Consider the following 20,000-nt stretch of genomic DNA (forward strand, 5'->3'; position numbering starts at 1 on the left):
GGACACTTTGACACTTAACTCTGGAGGAGCCCGGGATCGAACTGGGAACCTCACCTTCCCATCCGGGCCACTCTGAGCCACTTGCCCCCTAAAATGTCTTCCTTTTTTTGTCTTATTTTTTTGTTCCCTCACCGGCACACAGCATCTGCACCAGAACGTCCTCAAAGTACTTGAGGTCCTCGTAGAAGGGCACGGCGATCATGTGCTCCTCGGTGCCGGCGATCCTCAGCAGCCGCTCCTTCTGCACGTCTCCGATGGCGACCACGAACAGAGCCACGCCGGCGTCGCGCAGCTTCCGGGCCGGCACGGCCGCGTCGTCCCCCCCCGAGCCGTCCGTCAGCACCACCACCACCTTGTTGACGCCGGGGCGAGCCCCCCGGGACACCGTCAGCACGTTGGACTGGACGGGAAGTTCAAAGGTCAAGTTCATTCATGTGTCCCAAAACTGGGCAGTTTATGTTACAGCGGTAAACATACATAAATAAGACATGGTTACCGTATAATAGTTTTGACAATTTTATACCAAAAGGTCAGATTAAGTAGGCCTATTGTGTAAGAAAAAAAACTAAGGGCATTGTGTTTATAATTTCCGTTTGTTTTACAGTTAGTTACTTAACTTCCAATATGGTTTTAGCTGTGCCAATTCTAAGCCCTGTTGTTGGTCACAAGTTCACAACGCATTGCGATGTGACACTCTATGAGTTTTTAGCCTGGTATTAGCTATTTTTCAGAGCATTTTGAATGACGGCCCTGACTAATCCATATTACAAAAAAAATAAAAAAAATACCATTAAAACCAATGAAAGCAAAACTATAACCACGCCTTTTCAAAAGACAAAAACGAAAAGAAAAAAAACGAAACCAAAAGAGCGACCCCCGCCCCCAAAAAATCCGAAAGTGCGAAAGCATAACCACCTGGACGTGGAGCAGGGCGGCGCCGGTGGAAGCGGCCCCGCCCATGTAGGTGGCCTCGGCCACGCCCGTGAGCACGGCGGAGCCCGTGTCGTGCGTGTCCAGGCCGAACACGGTGCCGGCCCGGCGGCCGTAGGTCACCAGCGCCATCTGGGCCACGTCGCGGTTGACGTCGAACTGCACGCTGACGCTGCGCACAAAGTCGCGCAGCGCCGCGAAGTTCTCCCGGCCCACGCCGCCCGAAGCGTCCAGGGCAAAGACCAGGTCCACCGATTGACCCAGGCATCCTGAAACAACAAAGTACAGCAGCAGCACTGTAGGAGTATACACGTACACGCCATGTGAAATCTGCGGGGTAAGTCCCTGCAAGGGCAAACGTCTCATTTCTCTTTTGGACACTGGACTACTCCTTCCATTGGAGACCCTGTGGTCAGGTAGGACACCTACTGGTTGACAAGTGGTACTGCATGAAGGTAAATCCTGCTATAATGAGCTTTCTGTTATAGAAGTCAACAGTAGACATGTTGGTGCTCTTGCAGGGGCCCTGGGTTCAAATTACAGGTAGGACACAAAAGTAGCAGAACGCAGCTTTAAAGGTAGGATTGTCTTTGGTAAATTATATGAGTGTTAAACAGCTCTGATAGTACTCATTGATATAGAGTGTTTGTTCAGTAACGGGAGTCTCCATGTCTCTCCAGGTCTTTAGTAAACAGTCTTTTCAGGTTGGGATACCAATGTTATCCAATCAGGAGAGGGAATTCTCACAGGATAGAGATTTAAGTGAAATTGTTTTATTTTACTATTTATTCACTTATTGAGTTAGTATGAAATGACCAACAGTATACTGCAGTGCTGTGGTTTGCCAACTTTTCAAGTCGAGACGCAAAAGAGTAATTAGACAAATCTTCCTGGGACCCACATAGTGAAAATAGCAGATCTACAAGCAGACAACGTGTTGTTGCGCCACGTTGCAAGCTTGTAGATAACTATTTTCACTACTTAATTATTTTCTATTCATGCAATGTCTTACATTCATTTGTTTGTTAGTTTGTTTATCCCATTCTGACCGGGCACCCATTTTGGTGTCAGCATCATGTTATGCTTTAGCTATTTAAAAATAGCAGATCTACAAGCTCATATCGCGCCACCGAGTGGCGCGATACGAGCTTGTAGGTCTGCTATTTTTGAAAAATCGAAGAACGACTGACATTTTTTAGAATCTGATCTCAGGTCAGAATGGGTCAATCAGACCAATGTGTGTCCAGTGGAAACCTCGTATGAATCTGATCTCAGGTCAGAATGGGTTATATATATGGTCCCAACCCACTGTCTGGGAAACAGTGGTGTGTGTACCTTGGCTGTCCACACTGCAGATCTTGGCCCTGAGCTCAGAGACCTTGGCATTGAACCTGTCCGCTGTGGGGTAGGTGAGAGTTCGCTGGGGGTTGCCGGTGATGTTGTTCAGTTGGCCCTGTAAAGGCAAGGCAACAGTGAGTAACCCCTAACCACCTAAACCCTCTAGTCACATTCCCTGCCAATGACGAGATATCGTGGCATTTCAAACACACCCGTTGTCTGCCAATGACGAGAGATCTTGGTCGCGGTCATTTGCTCTGGGTTGCTATGCAGTTGTGCGATCGAGTAAACAGGCAATGAACCGGAAACAAGATGGCCATGCCCGCCTGTCCACCTCCACTTATTTTTTTAAAGTTTCTTTCAAGTGCTTTTGTCACATATTATTATTTTCCCAGATCCCGATTCTAATCAAAAGAAGATTTATTCACGGCCGATAACTAAAGAGTCGCTGATCACGGTTACAAAATGTATGTTTCGGATTCATTTTAAAAAGATTAACTCTACAGTTAGGGAAAGTTAGCGAAATGTGTCTGCAAAAGTCTGCAAAATAAATGCTTACCACTAGCTTTCTTCACAAAATGTGTTCATAAATGTGTCTACTAGGACCTTTTGGGGTACCATTAAAAACCTATATAAGGCAATTTTTGCATGTAGCATGATGTGACATGTCAAACTAGGGGTTTTTCATGATTCTGAATCCATTGCAAGCATTAGTTTTGCACGGAAAACACTCCTTGGGCTAAAACAGCCCCTATAGCAGACACTCGACCTGAGCAGTCGCATTCCCAGGAGCTCTCTCCAGCCAAGGCAACGCATACCGGTAGCTATGTTCTCAACTTTTTCCGCGTTTTACCTTTTCTTCATCCTATGGATTACGGACGCATTCTTTGATTCAACATGGAGTTTACACCAAGAAGAGATGGAACGTTATGGAGACGTAGCGGAGGAGTTTCACAGCGATTTTTTCCTCCTGGATGGTTTGGAATGTAAACACATGTCTTTTGGATCGGCGGCGATCCACGCATTGTTAACAGCAGACCCGAGTCGCAAGTACAAGCCCCCGACTGGCAAAATGGATCGCAGAACTGTGATTATTCTTTGCTTGCTACTGTCGGGAGATGTCCATTTCAACCCTGGACCGATTACTCGTTCACAAGCGAGACCACACTTACAGCAGCAACAGTTGCTTCCGCAAACAGCGACCGTTTCCATCGCTACGCGCCACGGCTTCCACGCCCTCCAGAGCGCCGCCTCCACCACGGAATGGTCCACGGACGCAACTTCGAGATCGGCGCGGGATACCGCTGCAGGCGTCTTGTTTGCTGGGACCGACCCAACGGCAGCGATCATCGAGGAACATCCCCCCCTCCCCCACACCCCCAGTCAATCCAGGGCCACTGAGGACAATGGACCACCACCCTCCCCCATCCCCACCCCAGCCGCGGACCCAGTATCACTGTCTACAGTCAACACGGCCACCATAAGGATGGATCTGACTACAGGCATTACCAGGTTCAACGGCGCCCCCCCCCACATTCCACCGCCCCTCCCCACTCACACCCCAGCCACGGACATTCCACCGCCCATCCCCAGTCACACCTCAGACTACTTCATCACCGACGAAATTAACACAATCATCGCAACCAACGGCCTTCACCTGTTCCATTTTAATGTAAATAGCCTCAGCCCTAAACTGGCTGAAATCAGGCATCTCTTTCAAAACGGTAAGGCAAATATCCTGTGTTTCTCTGAGACAAAGCTGGACCAATCCACCAAGGATCCAGAGATAGAAATAGAAAACTATACTATCATTAGGAACGACAGAAACAGGCATGGTGGTGGCGTGTGCATGTATATTCACAAAGACACTGAATATGTTACTCGTACTGACTTACAGCATGATGAAATTGAAACTGTGTGGGTTGAATTAATTTTCAAAAATGCTAAATCAGTATTAGTTGGCACCGTCTATAGACCGCCCGATCAGAATGGTTTCTATGATATACTTGAGGGGTGCTTGGCTGGGGAGGATTGTGTAGAGAAAATCCTGATTGGCGACTACAATACGGATATGCTTCGTAAGGAAGCACCTGTGTTTAAGTCATTTAGTCGTTTTTGTGATCTGCACGGTGTCAGTCAGCTAATTACCCAACCCACAAGAGTGTGTGATTCTACTCAAACTGTCATTGATCTCATTCTGACCTCGGACAAATCCAGAATCTCCAAGAAAGGGGTTATTGTATGTGGGCTCAGTGATCATTTTATGATTTTCTGTACCCGCAAAATACAAAAACTAAAGTTTGACTGTCACAAAACAGTCATATCTAGGGACCTCAAAACCTACTCTAGTGAGGCCTTTAACCTTGAACTGGAGAGTCTGGATTGGTCCGATGTGCTCAGGAGCTCACTAGTCGAAGAAGCATGGCTTGGCTTTAAAACCAAATTTACATCAGTACTAAACATCATGGCTCCTTTGAGAACCATCAGGGTCAAAACCCGCTCAGAGCCATGGATGAATTCGGACATACTGACTGCAATGAAAGCCAGAGACAACAAATGCTCTGAACTTCTTAAATGCAAGTCCATGCTAGCCAAGCGCTTCGACAGTAATCTCCAAACCAAACTGTGCAACCTAAAAACCCAGTGTAACGAGCTAAGAAACGGTGTAATTGCCATGACCAAATCTGCCAAATGTAACTTTATCAATGATAAAGCCGAGGAAATCAAAAACAATCCTCGGGAACTCTGGAAGTTACTAAACAACCAACTAGGCTGTGGTCAGAAACTAAAAACCAGGTTTACTAACATAAACATCAAATCGAATAACACCCTCATCACTGACAAGCTTGATGTAGCCAACCACCTGAACATCTTCTTTACAAACATTGCAACAAAGCTGGTTAGCAAACTGCCCTCCCACTCTGGGCGTTTTGGTGTAGAGCACATCAAAGCCTTCTACAAAAACCTTGGTGTTTGTAAAGATGATTTCAAAATGGCAATGGTAACAACCGAGGAGGTACTTAAAAAACTGAGTGCCCTCCAACCCCACAAGGCCACTGGCCATGACAATATCCCCTCCAAATTTCTCAGAGACTCAGCCTTTTCCATAGCTCCAGTCATCACCCACATAGTTAACCTCTCCATCAAACAGGGACAGGTCCCCCAAGATTTTAAACTGGCCAAAGTAACCCCCTTGTACAAAAAAGGGAGTAAATTAGAACCTGGCAACTACCGCCCTATTTCTATTCTAAGCTCCATCTCAAAAGTGATGGAAAAAATAGTCTATGAACAGGTTGAAAAGTATCTTGCCACTAATAAATTGCTGTACGAGTTCCAATCTGGTTTCAGAACATCCCACTCCACTGACACATGCCTCCTCTATTTGAGCGACCACATCAAACACGAGGTGGACGCTGGAAAATACTGCGGCATGGTCATGCTGGACCTCCAAAAGGCTTTTGACACCGTGAACCACTCCATACTGGTTAACAAGCTTAAAGCTATTGGTTTTGATAGCACATCAGTGAGCTGGATGCAATCCTACCTGGAGGGGAGAGAACAGATGGTGGAGGTGAACGGAACACTGTCCCCTCCCCTCCCAGTGAGCTGTGGCGTCCCACAAGGAAGCATACTAGGGCCTTTACTGTTCCTAATATATGTTAATGACATGACTTCAGCTTGTGACTGCAACTTGTTCCTGTTCGCAGATGACTCAGCACTGCTGGTCTCGGACAGGAACAAACTGCAGGTTGAAAAGACCCTCAGCTCTGAACTCGGTAGAATCTGCACCTGGCTCGCTGATAACAAACTATCCTTACACCTGGGAAAAACTGAATCCATCCTCTTCGGATCAAATAGTAATCTCAGCAAGGCAGATGGCTTCTTGGTTAGAGTGGGTGACAATATTATCACACGAAAAGATCAAATTACCTACCTAGGTTCCATCCTGGAGGCCAATCTTTCCGGTGATAAGATGGCCACCAACGTAATCAAAAAAGTCAATCAAAGAACAAGATTCCTTTACAGGATCTCCTCACTGGTCAGCAAAAACACCTTGAAGACCTTAACAGGAGCCCTCGTACAAGGTTTCTTTGACTATGCATCCACCTCTTGGTACCACAGCACCTCAAAGGCCCTTAAAACAAGGCTCCAGACCTCCCAAAACAAACTGGTCAGGCTCCTACTTGGCCTCACCCCCCGAACCCACCTCACCCCTGCCCACTTTGACAGGCTGGGATGGCTTAGGGTCGTCGACAGAGTACAGCATCTTGCAATGGGTCTGGTCCACAAGATTCGATACACCACCAAGATACCCATGTACCTGTCTAAATACTTCCTTAATGTAAACGAAGTCCACACCCACAACACCAGAGGGAGTGCAACAAACCATGTACAACCCAGATTCGGCACAAACAAGGGACTAAATTATTTTCGCTCCTATGCCACCAAAATGTGGAACGCCCTACCAACAGTCATTAAGACATGTGAATCCCTTGACTCCTTCAAAACCGCTCTCAAAGGGCACCTACGGATGGCTGCAATTCGAAACTGGCCTCTGTAAAAATCTGAATCCCCCCCACCCCCCACCCCATTTTCCCTCACTGTATATTGTATCTTTTCCCTTTTTTGCTTCCCATATGATGAATTTAGCTACATAAAAATGTCTATTTGTATGTCTCTAAATGTTTGTATGTCTTTAAATGTTTTGATGAATTGAACAATGTGGACCCTGTTGTAAACAAGTGTAATGCTTAATTGGGTCGTCCACTCACAGTTGACAGTCTTTGTATTGAGTTTGTGCTTAAAATGTACTGTAAATTCTACAAACTGTTAATAAATATTTCAATCAATCAATCAATCACAAATGTGACGAGGTCATCACATTTGGGCAAGCTGGCTATGGCCGACATCCCTAAAACATATTTAACCCATTCTGACCGGGCACCCATTTTGGTGTCAGCATCATGTTATGCTTTAGCTATTGAAAAATAGCAGATCTACAAGCTCATATCGCGCCACCGAGTGGCGCGATACGAGCTTGTAGGTCTGCTATTTTTTTATTATCGAAGAACGACTGACATTTTTAGAATCTGATCTCAGGTCAGAATGGGTTCATCAGGACCAGTGTGTGTCCGGCGGAAACCTCGTATGAATCTGATCTCAGGTCAGAATGGGTTAAAATATTGTTTTGATTCCCCAGCCACCGTCCCCTTTATATACCTTTAAGGACTCTGGCCCCACCCCTATGAGGAACATCTCTCTGTCCCGGGCGTACTTGGCGGGCTCCAGCACGTCGTCGGCGGAGCGGCTGGCGGTGAGCAGCACCACCACGCGTGGCAGGTCGTCCGACACGTCGGCGAACACCGGCGCGCTCACGAAGCCGTGGCGCGTCACGTAGCGGAGCGCCTGGCCCGTGTGCGTCTTCCCTCCCATTGGCTGGAGGGCCTCCACGGCGTTGAGTAGGCCCCGCACGTTGCCCATGAACTTCCCCACCTGCGGTGATGATGTGGAAGAAGTAAGACTTTTTTTTGTGCAGTAAAAATAGCAATATCAGAATGTAGAAATACAATCAAAAGTCCTGTATTCGAAAATGTTTTTGTTTTTAGTTTTTTTTAATCAAAAACTTCCAAAAATAGCCCAACAACAAGCTCACAATGTTGCCGCTGTGACCTTGCAGGCCTGCTTTTTTCCAAATAGACTAATCATAAAATAGGGCTTAATTGGAAAATGTTTGTTTTGTAATAATAATCTAAATCTACAAAGCATTGTAGGCTAACTGAAGTTTTCAGATAGATGTAGTGGAGTAATAAGTACAATATTTGCCTCCGAGATGTAGAAGTGGAACAGTAGAAGTACAAAGTTAAATTAAAGATGGAGTGCCGTGATTTTTGTCTGTGTCTATGGAGTTAACATTATACTCTAATAGAGCCCCCAGGTGTCGTTATAATAATATTCAAATATGTCTTCCCTGTGTATATTTGGTTTCTTCCTGAAAGCTGAAAGCCTTTAGTCAAAAGGCCTAATGGAAATCACACCACTTTTGTGACACCATAACTCTAACCCCTCCCCCATTATCATATAACAGCTGTGGGCGAGGCTTAAGTTCAGGTGGGTGGTGCTAAAGGTGAAAACCAGGCATACTTAATGAACTGGTGCGTGTGGCGTGGCCACATAAAAACATACTTTTAACACTTTCTGTACACTTTTTAGAAAAAATAATCTTCCTCCTGACCTAGTATATTCATGATACCTGATGATCATGTTTTAAGCTGTCAAAAATCACGTTACTCCATTTAAATTAAATGTAAATGTGCATTCTCAACAGTACATGAGATAGTGTAGGAGAGACTTTGGGACATCTAAGCGGGAGACAGCATATGAGAGACAGACGGTAGGATAGAGCTGAGAGATAGACCGTGTAGGAGAGACAGACAGCAGGACAGCTGAGAGGGAGACCGTGTAGGAGAGACAGACAGCAGGACAGCTGAGAGGGAGACCGTGTAGGAGAGACAGACAGCAGGACAGCTGAGAGGGAGACCGTGTAGGAGAGACAGACAGCAGTACAGCTGAGAGGGAGACCGTGTAGGGGAGACAGACTGCAGGACAGCTGAGAGGGAGACCGTGTAGGAGAGACAGACAGCAGTACAGCTGAGAGGGAGACCGTGTAGGAGAGACAGACAGCAGTACAGCTGAGCGATAGACCGTGTAGGAGAGACAGACTGCAGGACAGCTGAGAGGGAGACCGTGTAGGAGAGACAGACAGCAGTACAGCTGAGCGATAGACCGTGTAGGAGAGACAGACCGCAGGACAGAGCTGAAAGGGAGTAACAGTAAACGCCCACCTGGGCGTCCACCCGCGCCTCTCCGCCAAACACGGCCAAGCCCACTTTGGTGGGCGTGTCCGAGCCGATGACGGCCTGCAGGAAGCGCTTGAGGAAGGCTTTGATCTGGAGGAAGCCCTCCAGCGTGACGGTGGCAGAGCCTTCCAGAAGGAACAGCAGGTCCACTGAGCAGTCCAGAGACATAGCCGGAGCTGTGGACACACCCATGCTAATGAGACCACCTGCTGCCTCCACTGGACACACCCATACTAATGAGACCACTGAGCAGTCCAGAGACAGAGCAGGAGCTGTGGACACTTGCACCCCAAATGTTTTACTTAAGTAAAAGTACTTGCCCCGTTACTTAATTTAACCCCACGAGTTAAATTATTTATCAATACAGCATGGAATAGTGGACCAAATCTTATCCAACGATATCAAAATATTCTTCGGTTTTGGGTCTGAGAGGCTAAATCAACTAGTGGTCGTGGGTGGCTCAAATGCCGAAAAGATAATGGATCTTGATGTGAAAAGGGTTGAAAACCACTGATGTAACACAGTATACAGACCACAATGTGGGTCTCCTCCATAGCCAGGTGGACAGACACAGTGGAAACTCCCGGAACCTTCAGACACACATGTTCCGCCATTGAGACACGGCTGAGAGTCGCAGGGATCTGCAGGACAGAGAAGAAATACACTTTCTACAGTCAGCCTGGAATTACTATGGATTCAACCAGTGGTGGAAAAACATACCCTAAAAAGTATCAATACTGCACTGTAAAAATACTGTGTTACAAGTAAAAGTCCAAAATAACAGAATAAAAAAAAATTAGTAAAAGTACAAAGGTATTGGTATTGTGCTTAAAATACCAAAAATAAAATATGGCCGAAGTGGTTAGTGTGTTTTGTTATAATAATCGTAATCTTCGAAGTAACTAGTAACTAAAGTTTTCAAATACTTGTAGTGGAGTAAATGTAATGTACAATATTTCCCTCAGAGTGGAGTAGAAGTAAAAGTACTGGAAATTGGAAATACTCAAGTAAAGTACAAATACCTCAACATTGTACTTAAGTACACGACTTGAGTAAATGTATACTTAGTTTAGTTACTTTCCACCACTGGATTAAACTTTTCATGATATGGTATGATAATATAATTGCGACCATAGGTCGCAGATTACTATGAAAACCTGCTGACCTGTTCTGACGTTCCATGTTGATCTGACCCCATCATACCTTGTGCACTCAAGAAACGCTCCATGTATGGCCAGACCTCATCAAACGCTGTACACTCAAGACAAAGACACTACCCCCGCTACAACCCTTAGATCTCCATATATGGAGCTAACCTGTTCTGACATTCCATATGCTGATCTGACCTTATCAAACCCTGCTGTACACTCAAGGCTCCATATATGGCCATAGAGAATTCATTCCATATGTTGATCTGACCCCCCCCCCCCCCCCCATACCAAAGTGCCAGCGCTCGCCCAGCAGTCTGCCGTCACCCAGGCGGATGCGTCCAGCTTCTCGCCCTCGGGGCGTCTTACTGGTAACAATAAGTAGAGAGAGAGAGAGCAGTGTTTACCTGGGCATATGGTCCGATGGCAGACTGTCTGGTGTCTGATGTAAACTTTGTTGTACCTGTATTACACACACACACACACACACACACACACACACACACACACACACACACAACAAAATATATATTTTACTGTTGCTTGATCGTAGCATTTGATACACTTGCAATGTGTTACGTTATGCTGTTGTTGCTTGTTGTTGAAACCTTCTTAAAAACACTTAACTTCAAAAAACTTAACTTAAAAATAAAATCTTAAAAAAACACAAAAAACTTAACTTAAAAAAAAAAACTTTAAAAACACTTAACTTCAAAAAACTTAACTTAAAAATAAAATCTTAAAAACTTCAAAAAACCCAAAAAAATTAACTTTAAAAAAACTTTAAAAACATTTAACTTCAAAAAACTTAACTAAAAAATAAAATCTTAAAAAAACACAAAAGAGAGAACTTTAAAAAGAAAACCTTTAAAAAGTATGTAATTTATTCTATTTGTTGTTATTGCCATTTACGAGCTGCGTTCGCTTCCCGCGTTTGCGCGTCTTACTTGTATATATATATGTGGCAGGCAGATCAGATAGAGGGGGGATAGAGACTATGCAGGTCAAGCTTTCGCCACCTCATAGCTGTCAATGTTATTTTGCATGGCTGTGTTGTTGAACATAGGACAGCTTGCCGTGTCTCCTCGCTGCTAATTTGTACGCTCTCAGAGTTAAATTAACACAGTGTAGATTGGGGTCTATGGACTTTTTAGAACATGATTTCATCATGAGACAATTGAGGTTTGATTGGGTTGACACTTTCTCTCAGTAAATTACATGGAACTCCATATTTGGTCATGGCTGACATCATAGTGATAACGTAATGATGATGTGAGCTTTGAATCAGCCCGCCTCAAAACCAGTCTGCACAGCGTGAATCAACCACAGGGAGAGAGACGTTGAGGCCTATTGGGGAAGTATTTCACCAGAGATCAATAATTGCACCCTCTAACAAATCTTGGATCGTTAAGGTCACACACGCATCAGACACATTCTTGGACCATAGCAGCAGCTTTGACAATGATTGCACTGTTCCCGACAACGAGCCAGCAGCAAGGAAACTCAGGAGAATCAAGACCTTCAGGTGGTCAACAGTTTACCAGGATGTTAACTCAACCGGAAGTGAAGGGACAGCCAAATGACACACGAGAGACACACGAGGGACACCACTGCAAGCAATGCGGCAAGAGTTTCACTGAGTTAGGCACTCTGAAAAATCACCAGCGTGTCCACACGGGAGAAAAACCTTTCAACTGCAAATGGTGTGACAAGAGCTTCAATCTGTTAGGTAACCTGAAGACGCACCAGCGTATCCACACCGGAGAAAAACCCTTTAATTGTAAACAGTGTGGCAAGGGTTTCAGTCAGTTAGGTAACATGAGGACACACCAGCGTATTCACACTGGAGAAAAACCCTTCTATTGCAAACAGTGTGGCAAGAGTTTCACTGAGTCTGGCACTCTGAACAAACACCAGCGTATTCACACCGGAGAAAAGCCCTTCCAATGTAAACAATGTGGCAAGAGTTTCACTATTTTAGGCACTCTGAAAAATCACCAGCATGTCCACACGGGAGAAAGACCTTTCCACTGTAAATGGTGTGACAAGAGTTTCAATCTGTTAGGTAACCTGAAGAAACACGAGCGTGCCCATGCCGGAGACAAACTCTTCCCTTGTAAACAGTGTGGAAAGAGTTTCACTCAGTTATGTAACCTGGAGACACACCAGCGTATTCACACTGGAGAAAAACCCTTCTATTGTAAACATTGTGGCAAGACTTTCACTATGTTGGGCACTCTGAAAAATCACCAGCGTGTCCATACGGGAGAAAAGCCCTTCTATTGTAAACAGTGTGACAAGAGTTTCAGTCTGTTAGGTAACCTGAAGAGACACAACCAGCGTATCCACACCGGATAATAACCTTTCCTGGGGACCCCATGGAGACCAGAGCCTTAGATATAGACAGAGTTACGCAAACTGCGTTCACTTCATGGGGCCAGTCCAATGGCGGCTCTCCTACATACTTCTATTGAGAATGGGGACAACCAACTGGGACATGTCCCGGACCGGAAGTAGGCAGAAATGCATTGGACTCGGGCAACAGCCCAGCTTTAATGATCTTAAATCACTTTATTTTAGATTGTTTTGTAGTAATAGTACAAATAGCTCTTATTTGCGCCGCCCTCGTTGAAGACAATGTATTTCCAACTCCAGCTTGTACCATATATTACCAATATCGTAACTCTTCTATTAGATGGCTCTGATGGAAACATCCATGGCTTTTGAAGATTACTTCATATGGCAGCCGTCATGGCAGCCAAATGTTTGTTTAGAGCACTTATGACGTAAATCATTTGCCAGCCATGTCTATGGAGTTTAATGTTTGCTTAGGGCACTAAATGACGACGTAAGACATCAATGCAAATGAGAGAGACTGGTCTAACCAATGCCTAGTCTAAACCAAGAACTGTCTAAACTAAGTACTGCACCCCTGGTCTACAGTATGTGACAGTGACAGTGAGGTGGTCTCACCTGTAGTAAGGGCACGTGGAGGTGTACGGGGAGTAGCCTTTAGAGCCTTTCCAACACATGAAGTTGCCCTGCAGTTCTTTGACGGTCTCCAAGGTCTTCCTCTCGCATGGATACGTCTCCACCTGACAGCCTGGAGACATGGGGACGGGAGCGAGGGATGATTCACAGTTAGACGGGAAGGAAGAGAAGAAGAGGAGGTATTTAGGGATGGGGAGAGGGGTAGAGAGGGGGAGGGGACTCCCTCTTCCTTTGGTGTGGCGCCCAGATGGCGCCTAAACCCTAGCTTTTACCGTCACAAGATTTTATCATCCATTTTTTTTCATCCGGTGCCAGCTGTAATTGTGGGCACTACGCTCCCTCTGCCAACTTGGGGAGAGCCCTGAACTGAGCTCATGCTTCCTTCAATGCATGAGGATTGAGCAGACCTAACGGGGAGGAGTTTCCCCGGTACGACGTATGCGCGTGGAAGGAACACGTCACTCCAACCAGTTAATTTCCCCTCCATCCCAGTTCACCAGCGATATAGAGACCAGGATTACTGCATGTTTTTGTGAGGGTACTACCTACCCTAGGGGACAGAGGGAGAACATGCAAACTCCACACAGATCCACCTGTCCTTTCGTCAACCACACCTAGTGTATGGAGGGTATGGGTGCTGATGCCCACAGCATCCCCAGCGGGAATCGAACCAGGGACCTTCAAGCTGTGAGGCAACAGCACCACTGAGCTCCACTGTGCCCCATTAACCTAACTTACTATCATCCCTATTCTAGGGGCGAAAATAGCAGATGCTATCTGGCGTTACGACGGTGCTGTGTCATTGTTTCGAAAAGGTGGTAAAATACATTTGAAAAAAGTGCTATATAAATTTGAGATATTACTCTTAATATGTGTTACCTGCAGGCGTGGCATTACACACACTGAAGGTGGTCAGTGTGGTGTACAGGCCATTGACGGCGTCGTGGAAGTGCTCGGCAAAGAAAACATGGCTCTCCATGGGCTCACTGGCCACAGCATGAAGCTCCTCCCACCTGGAAGAGAGAGAGGGAGAGAGAGAGAGAGAGAGATATGCACAGTTGTAGATGACCTATAAGGCCAGGGGTGGGCATTTTCTTCCAGGGTGCATACTGACTTCGATGAAGTGAGTGAAGGGGCCGTTCTGAAACTGTGCTTTTACACAAATGCTGTACACATGTCACACGTGGGAAAAGTGGAACAAAGAGCGCTCAATCTTTCGGGCGGACCGGGCCGCGGTCGAGACTAGCCCCCTCAAAGGTTTATAAGCAGTGATTAGCAGACCCAGGCAAACGGGGCTTCTCATTCTGCTTTTCCAACATACACCATAAAAGCTGATATTTTTGCGACGTATTCTATTTCTCGCTCTCGTGTACATTAACCCATTCTGAACGGGAACCCATTTTGGTGTCAGCATCATGTCGTGCTTTAGATCTACAAGCTCTTAGCGCGCCACCGAGTGTCGCGCTACGAGCTTGTAGGTCTGCTATTTTTGAAAAATCGAAGAACGACTGACATTTTTTTAGAATCTGATCTCAGGTCAGAATGGGTTAATCAGACCTGTGTGTTGTCCAGTGGAAACCTCGTATGAATCTGATCTCGGGTCAGAATGGGTTAACGTTTAGTGAAAGGTTCTTCGTACCTGGGGTAGCGCACGCCCACGGCGAACAGCACCACTCCGCTCTCCTTCAGCCGGGCGGCCGCCGGCGCCACGTTGCCCTGGGAGCGCCCGTCCGACAGCAGAATGGCCATCCGGGCCACGCTGGAGGCGTTGCGACCTCCCGGGAAGCCTTTCCTCAGGAGAAACTTCATGGCCAGACCTGTCTGGGTGCTGCCCCCCCTGCAAGGAGGCACATCGTGCATCAAAGGGAAAATAAAAGAAAAGAAGAAAAAGAAAGTTGGGTCATAATTAATCCAAACCACGAGTTCCCGGTGTCCCGTGATGAGGGATTTGAATCAGCTGTTGTGGAGGGGAGATATTGTAGGGTAAGTATAGGCAGACTAATGTGACCCGATCAAATGAATTGAACAATTAACCCATTCTGACCGGGCACCCATTTTGGTGTCGGCATCATGTTATGCCATCGAGTGGCGCGATACGAGCTTGTAGGTCTGCTATTTTTGAAAAATCGAAGAGCGACTGACATTTTTAGAATCTGATCTCAGGTCAGAATGGGTTCATCAGACCAGTGTGTGTCCGGCGGAAACCTCGTATGAATCTGATCTCAGCTCAGAATGGGTTAACTGACAACATGAAGTAGTAGTCCATAATTCACACTTTCCACAGTAAGCGCCCTGCGACTTGTGCATATAGGCTCTATGCAGAGCAGCCATATTGGAAAGAAAATTGGGCCTCTTCGTTACTGTACTTCCTTTACAGATTACCAATAATACTAATGAAGGCTCTGTGCCATTCTGGTCAAACAGAGTCAGGGTGCTGATATCGTATGTGCCATGCAGGCTCACTGGAAACACTGCTACAGAGGGTCTCGGAGTGTGGTCCAAGGGACCCTCACAGTGGCTTCTTGAGGGGGTTCCAAATGGCCCCTTACGGATGTGTGACTGAGAGTGTACAAATGGAATCAACACTTTATTAGTTTAAGTTAGTGGTTTTCAACCAGTGGTCTGGGGACCACCAGTGGTCCTTGAGGGGGTTCCAGGTGGTCCCCAGCTAAATGATGGGGAGTTGGTAACCATATGGACAAACTCTTTAATTCTTGAGAGTGTAAAGCGATTCATTTTACACTCTCAAGAGTTACAGCAGAATAAATAATGGACCTTGATATGAAAAGGGTTGAAAACCCTGTGGTAGTAAGGAACTGTACTAGTAAGAGGCCTATTTTCTTTCCAATATGGCTGCTATGTATACAGCCTATTGGGCAGTTGTTTCTGTAGCACATGATGTACAATTGTAACAAAATGAACCTTTTGTGTGTTTTGTTTGTTTGTTTGTTAAAATAAAATAAGTATTAAATAACTCTGTATTCTGATCAGCAAATCGTTGCTATAGTTCGGTGTATCCCATCAGAATATCTTGATCTCGATGACAACAGATTATTATTTATAAAACAAGAAAAGTATAAATCCTGGTTTGTTAAGTTCTTGCTGTTGGAGGTTGACGCTAGCACACACATACACACACGCGCACATACGTGCGCACATACGTACATATGCACGCACGCACGCACACACACACACACACACACACACACACACAAACACACACGCAAACACTCTGCCTTATCTTTGACCTGCCAGCTTGCAGCTTATCTAATATCCAGTGACCACCCACACCTAATCTGAAATTAATTAGTTTTTCCTTTGCAGAACCCACAAGTCATTTGTGTGTGTGTGTGTGTGTGTGTGTGTGTGTGTGTGTGTGTGTGTGTGTGTGTGTGTGTGTGTGTGTGTGTGTGTGTGTGTGAGAATTTATACAAATAAATTAAAAGTTAAGAAAAGACACGGCATGGCCTGATTTGCTTTGGTAAAAGCAGTGTAGGATTCTTCCTATCTCTATTATTTAGGATAAGATAACCCATTAAACAATTGCAGATATACAATCTCACAGCGTGTCACGTCGTGAGCTTGTACATCTGCTATTTTTGAACATTTCTGAACTACTTAATCGGCATCAGGTCTTTAATAGGTTTAGAGAAACATCTGAAATGATGCTCTGTTACACAGCGCCCCGTCTTTAAGTTGTTTAAAGTCCTCCTGTTCTTGCTTGAGCCGCTCATTTCCCAGAATACTGTGTGAAATCTGAATGCCTTCCTGCTCTGTCCCACATGGATCAGTTTTAAAGCCACCATTAGTCCTTGTCCTCAGCGGATTCATTGTATGGGCTGCAGGAATGTGAACTCGGGCCGGACGGACCGGGTTTGGACGAGACGTCTTCATTCACTGTCAGCAGTAGAAGGAAGCTGACACAAACACTCATTGTATGTGCTTGTAAAACGACAGGGTTTCCTCAACAGATGCGTGAAATCAGCATTTCACGCCCGCCAAGTGTGACGGTGGAATCTCCTTTATTTTAAATGGAGCAGGAAAGCTGGACATAAAGTAATGCAGAGCTGCTGCTGCTGCGAAGGCGCTGCATCTGTGCAGTGCATAGTTCTCAAACTCTTCAATTTCAAATATGCTCAGAGTTACAGAATTTATTATTAAGGCTCCATTTGTACACTGAGTAAGAGTTACAGACTTATTACGGGTCCAAAGGTCCAGTTGGTCCCAATAGGCTACAGTAGCCATATTGGAAAGATACTGTTGTAGTGGGAGAGGAGAGGAGAGGAGAGGAGAGGAGAGGAGAGGAGAGGAGAGGAGAGGAGAGGAGAGGAGAGGAGAGGAGAGGAGAGGAGAGGAGAGGAGAGGAGAGGAGAGGAGAGGACATACTTGTAGGTTATCTTCTTCATGTTCCTCCTCAGTTCTGCCTTGGTGGTGTAAGCGTCCAGGGCAAACTCTAGCCGAGGGGAAGAGCCAAACTGAATCAAACCCACTCGCACCTGAAACGAAATACGATTTTCTCTGATTAAAATGAGTGTTATAGTTCTATCTTGATAGTACTCATGTTTGTTCAGTTACACGGGTCTCCCTGTCTCTCCAGCTCATTATTATGCAGAAAATGCATTTTCAGGTAGGGATACCAATCCAATCAGGATAGATACAGGATGAACAAGTGAGATAACATTGGAACTGGAACTGAACAAACACTCTATATGCAATGATTATAATAATAAGTAAGCCTATTTTGCTGAACCATGAGGCCCATAGGGCAGGAGCCTATCTTGGGAGGCAGCTTGATGTACAAGTACACCCCCTGGACATGACGCTAGTATGGCACAGGGACTTATCCAACCCTGCTGAGTGCCAAGCAGGGAGACACAGGGTCTGCTATTTTGACCCAGCTGTGTCACATCCCGTGCATTGTGAGCTTGTAGATCGGCTTTACTTTTGGTTTGGTTTGGTTTTACTGTTTTGATACCAATTCTTTTGCACTTTTACTCAAGTAAAGTTTGACTTAAAGGACTTTTGCTCGAGTATGTCTACATTGCAATATTGATATTGTCTTTTACTTGGTAAATAAGCCATTTGAGTATTTTTTTTCCATCACTGCAGAAGACACAAACAAACAGAGCTAGTGCTGTACGCACCTTGTCTGGTCCTATGTCGAGGGCCTGGCAGAGTTTAATGGCGTAGTGTTTGGACCTCTCGAAGCTGCCCTTCCCCACACTGTAGGACCCATCAATGAGGAAAACCACATCCATGGCAGCCGAGCACTGCATCACTACGCACACATGTGCACACACGCACGCACGCACACACACACACACACACACACACACACACACACACACACACACACACACACACACACACACACACGCAGACGCACACGCAGAAGCACGCACACACACGCACACCGAAACACATGACACAGGTTTGTATGATGATATTTCATCATGTGATTATTATTTGTGATTGTTTCAGTTGATGTTGCACTACTGTTTTATACTCTTACTGTACTATTTACACAATTATTTTAGTTGTAGCTGCACTTTAACAATTAGATTTTTGTATTCGTTGCTAGATCAGTGGTTTTCAAACTTATTTAATTTCAAGGAGCCCCATAACTCTGGCCCCTTTTCCACCCAAATAACTTTGGTTCTAGAACTGGTTCCGTTCTTAATTTTTTATGATGGTTTATATCATATCTATATATATATATATATCGAGTCCCAAACCAAGTTTTAGCTATTTGAACCAATTCATTTGATAAAAGATTATTTGGGGGAAAAATAATGGAACCGATTCAACCCCGGTGGAAAAGGGGCCTAGGAGTGTACAAGTACAACTAGAACCAAATGCACCCTACAGGCTGGGCATTGGGCGGGAGGAGTATGACGAAGGCTCTACGTCCTCCCGGTGGGAGCTCCTCACTGGCAGGTGAGTCAGATATAGGATACAACCGCGGTGACAACACAGAAATGTGTGTGGGGGAGGAAACTATATTTAATTATTTCTTTTTTTAAAGAAATGTGACAAAAGGGGATAATAAGTTGCAACACTTAAAAATTGGCCCACGACCCAAACATTGGCTTAGTAGAACCATGTCAATACAACCACTGTCTGCATCCTGTCTCATGTGCTCCTCTGCCTGTCCACTAGATGTCGCCAGTGTGCTGCCTTATTAGTGTTACCACAGAACAGATTGCTATACAATTGCTTAACCACACAGTTCATTCCTACAGCAGTGCCAGTGCTTGGACCCCAAAACTGACACATATTAACCTGCAGACCCCCGTTTGAAAACATATGCCAGGGACCCCCATATAAGAATTCACCCCCAGCATTGTATATGTATTATTAGACCACCGACCCGAATTTGATAACGTTTTGATCCATGCGGGACCCCCAATCTACATTATTTTTTTACTCAGAGAGTGTACAAAATGGTAGCGGATTCGTTTGGAAACATTTTAACGACACAATTCTATATGGTATGGGGGTACCTGGCACAAATTATGTTCAGACGGGGGGTCCACAGCCAAATACATCATTGGTCCTTGAAAGTTCATGTACTCAAGTGCTGTACTTAAGTACAATTTTTAGGTTTATTTATTTTTTGCTTACTTCAGTATTTACAATTTTCAATACTTTGTACTGTGCTACATCTCAGAGGAAAATATTGGACTTTTTGATTATTATTAGAAAACACACTAACCACTTCAGCCCTATAGCCTAC

At 45.3% G+C, this 20,000-nt stretch overlaps 1 protein-coding gene across 1 annotated transcript in view; it reads right to left on the minus strand.

Moving 5' to 3' along the window:
• The window catches only part of vwa2 (von Willebrand factor A domain containing 2), a 34,989-nt gene that overhangs the window by 1,046 nt on the left and 13,943 nt on the right, over positions 1-20,000 (minus strand). The window contains exons 4-15 of the mRNA XM_083787982.1: positions 18,409-18,542; positions 17,651-17,760; positions 14,904-15,101; positions 14,144-14,277; positions 13,247-13,376; positions 10,681-10,736; positions 9,659-9,766; positions 9,111-9,301; positions 7,489-7,761; positions 2,266-2,383; positions 916-1,199; positions 133-400 (exon numbers count right to left, since the gene is read on the minus strand). Of these exons, the coding sequence (XP_083644108.1) occupies positions 133-400; positions 916-1,199; positions 2,266-2,383; positions 7,489-7,761; positions 9,111-9,301; positions 9,659-9,766; positions 10,681-10,736; positions 13,247-13,376; positions 14,144-14,277; positions 14,904-15,101; positions 17,651-17,760; positions 18,409-18,542 (2,004 nt within the window). The remainder of the gene's footprint in view (positions 1-132; positions 401-915; positions 1,200-2,265; positions 2,384-7,488; positions 7,762-9,110; positions 9,302-9,658; positions 9,767-10,680; positions 10,737-13,246; positions 13,377-14,143; positions 14,278-14,903; positions 15,102-17,650; positions 17,761-18,408; positions 18,543-20,000) is intronic.

Source organism: Protomyctophum parallelum (assembly GCF_964188405.1).
Source record: "Protomyctophum parallelum genome assembly, chromosome: 17".
In the NCBI taxonomy this organism is placed as follows: domain Eukaryota; kingdom Metazoa; phylum Chordata; class Actinopteri; order Myctophiformes; family Myctophidae; genus Protomyctophum; species Protomyctophum parallelum.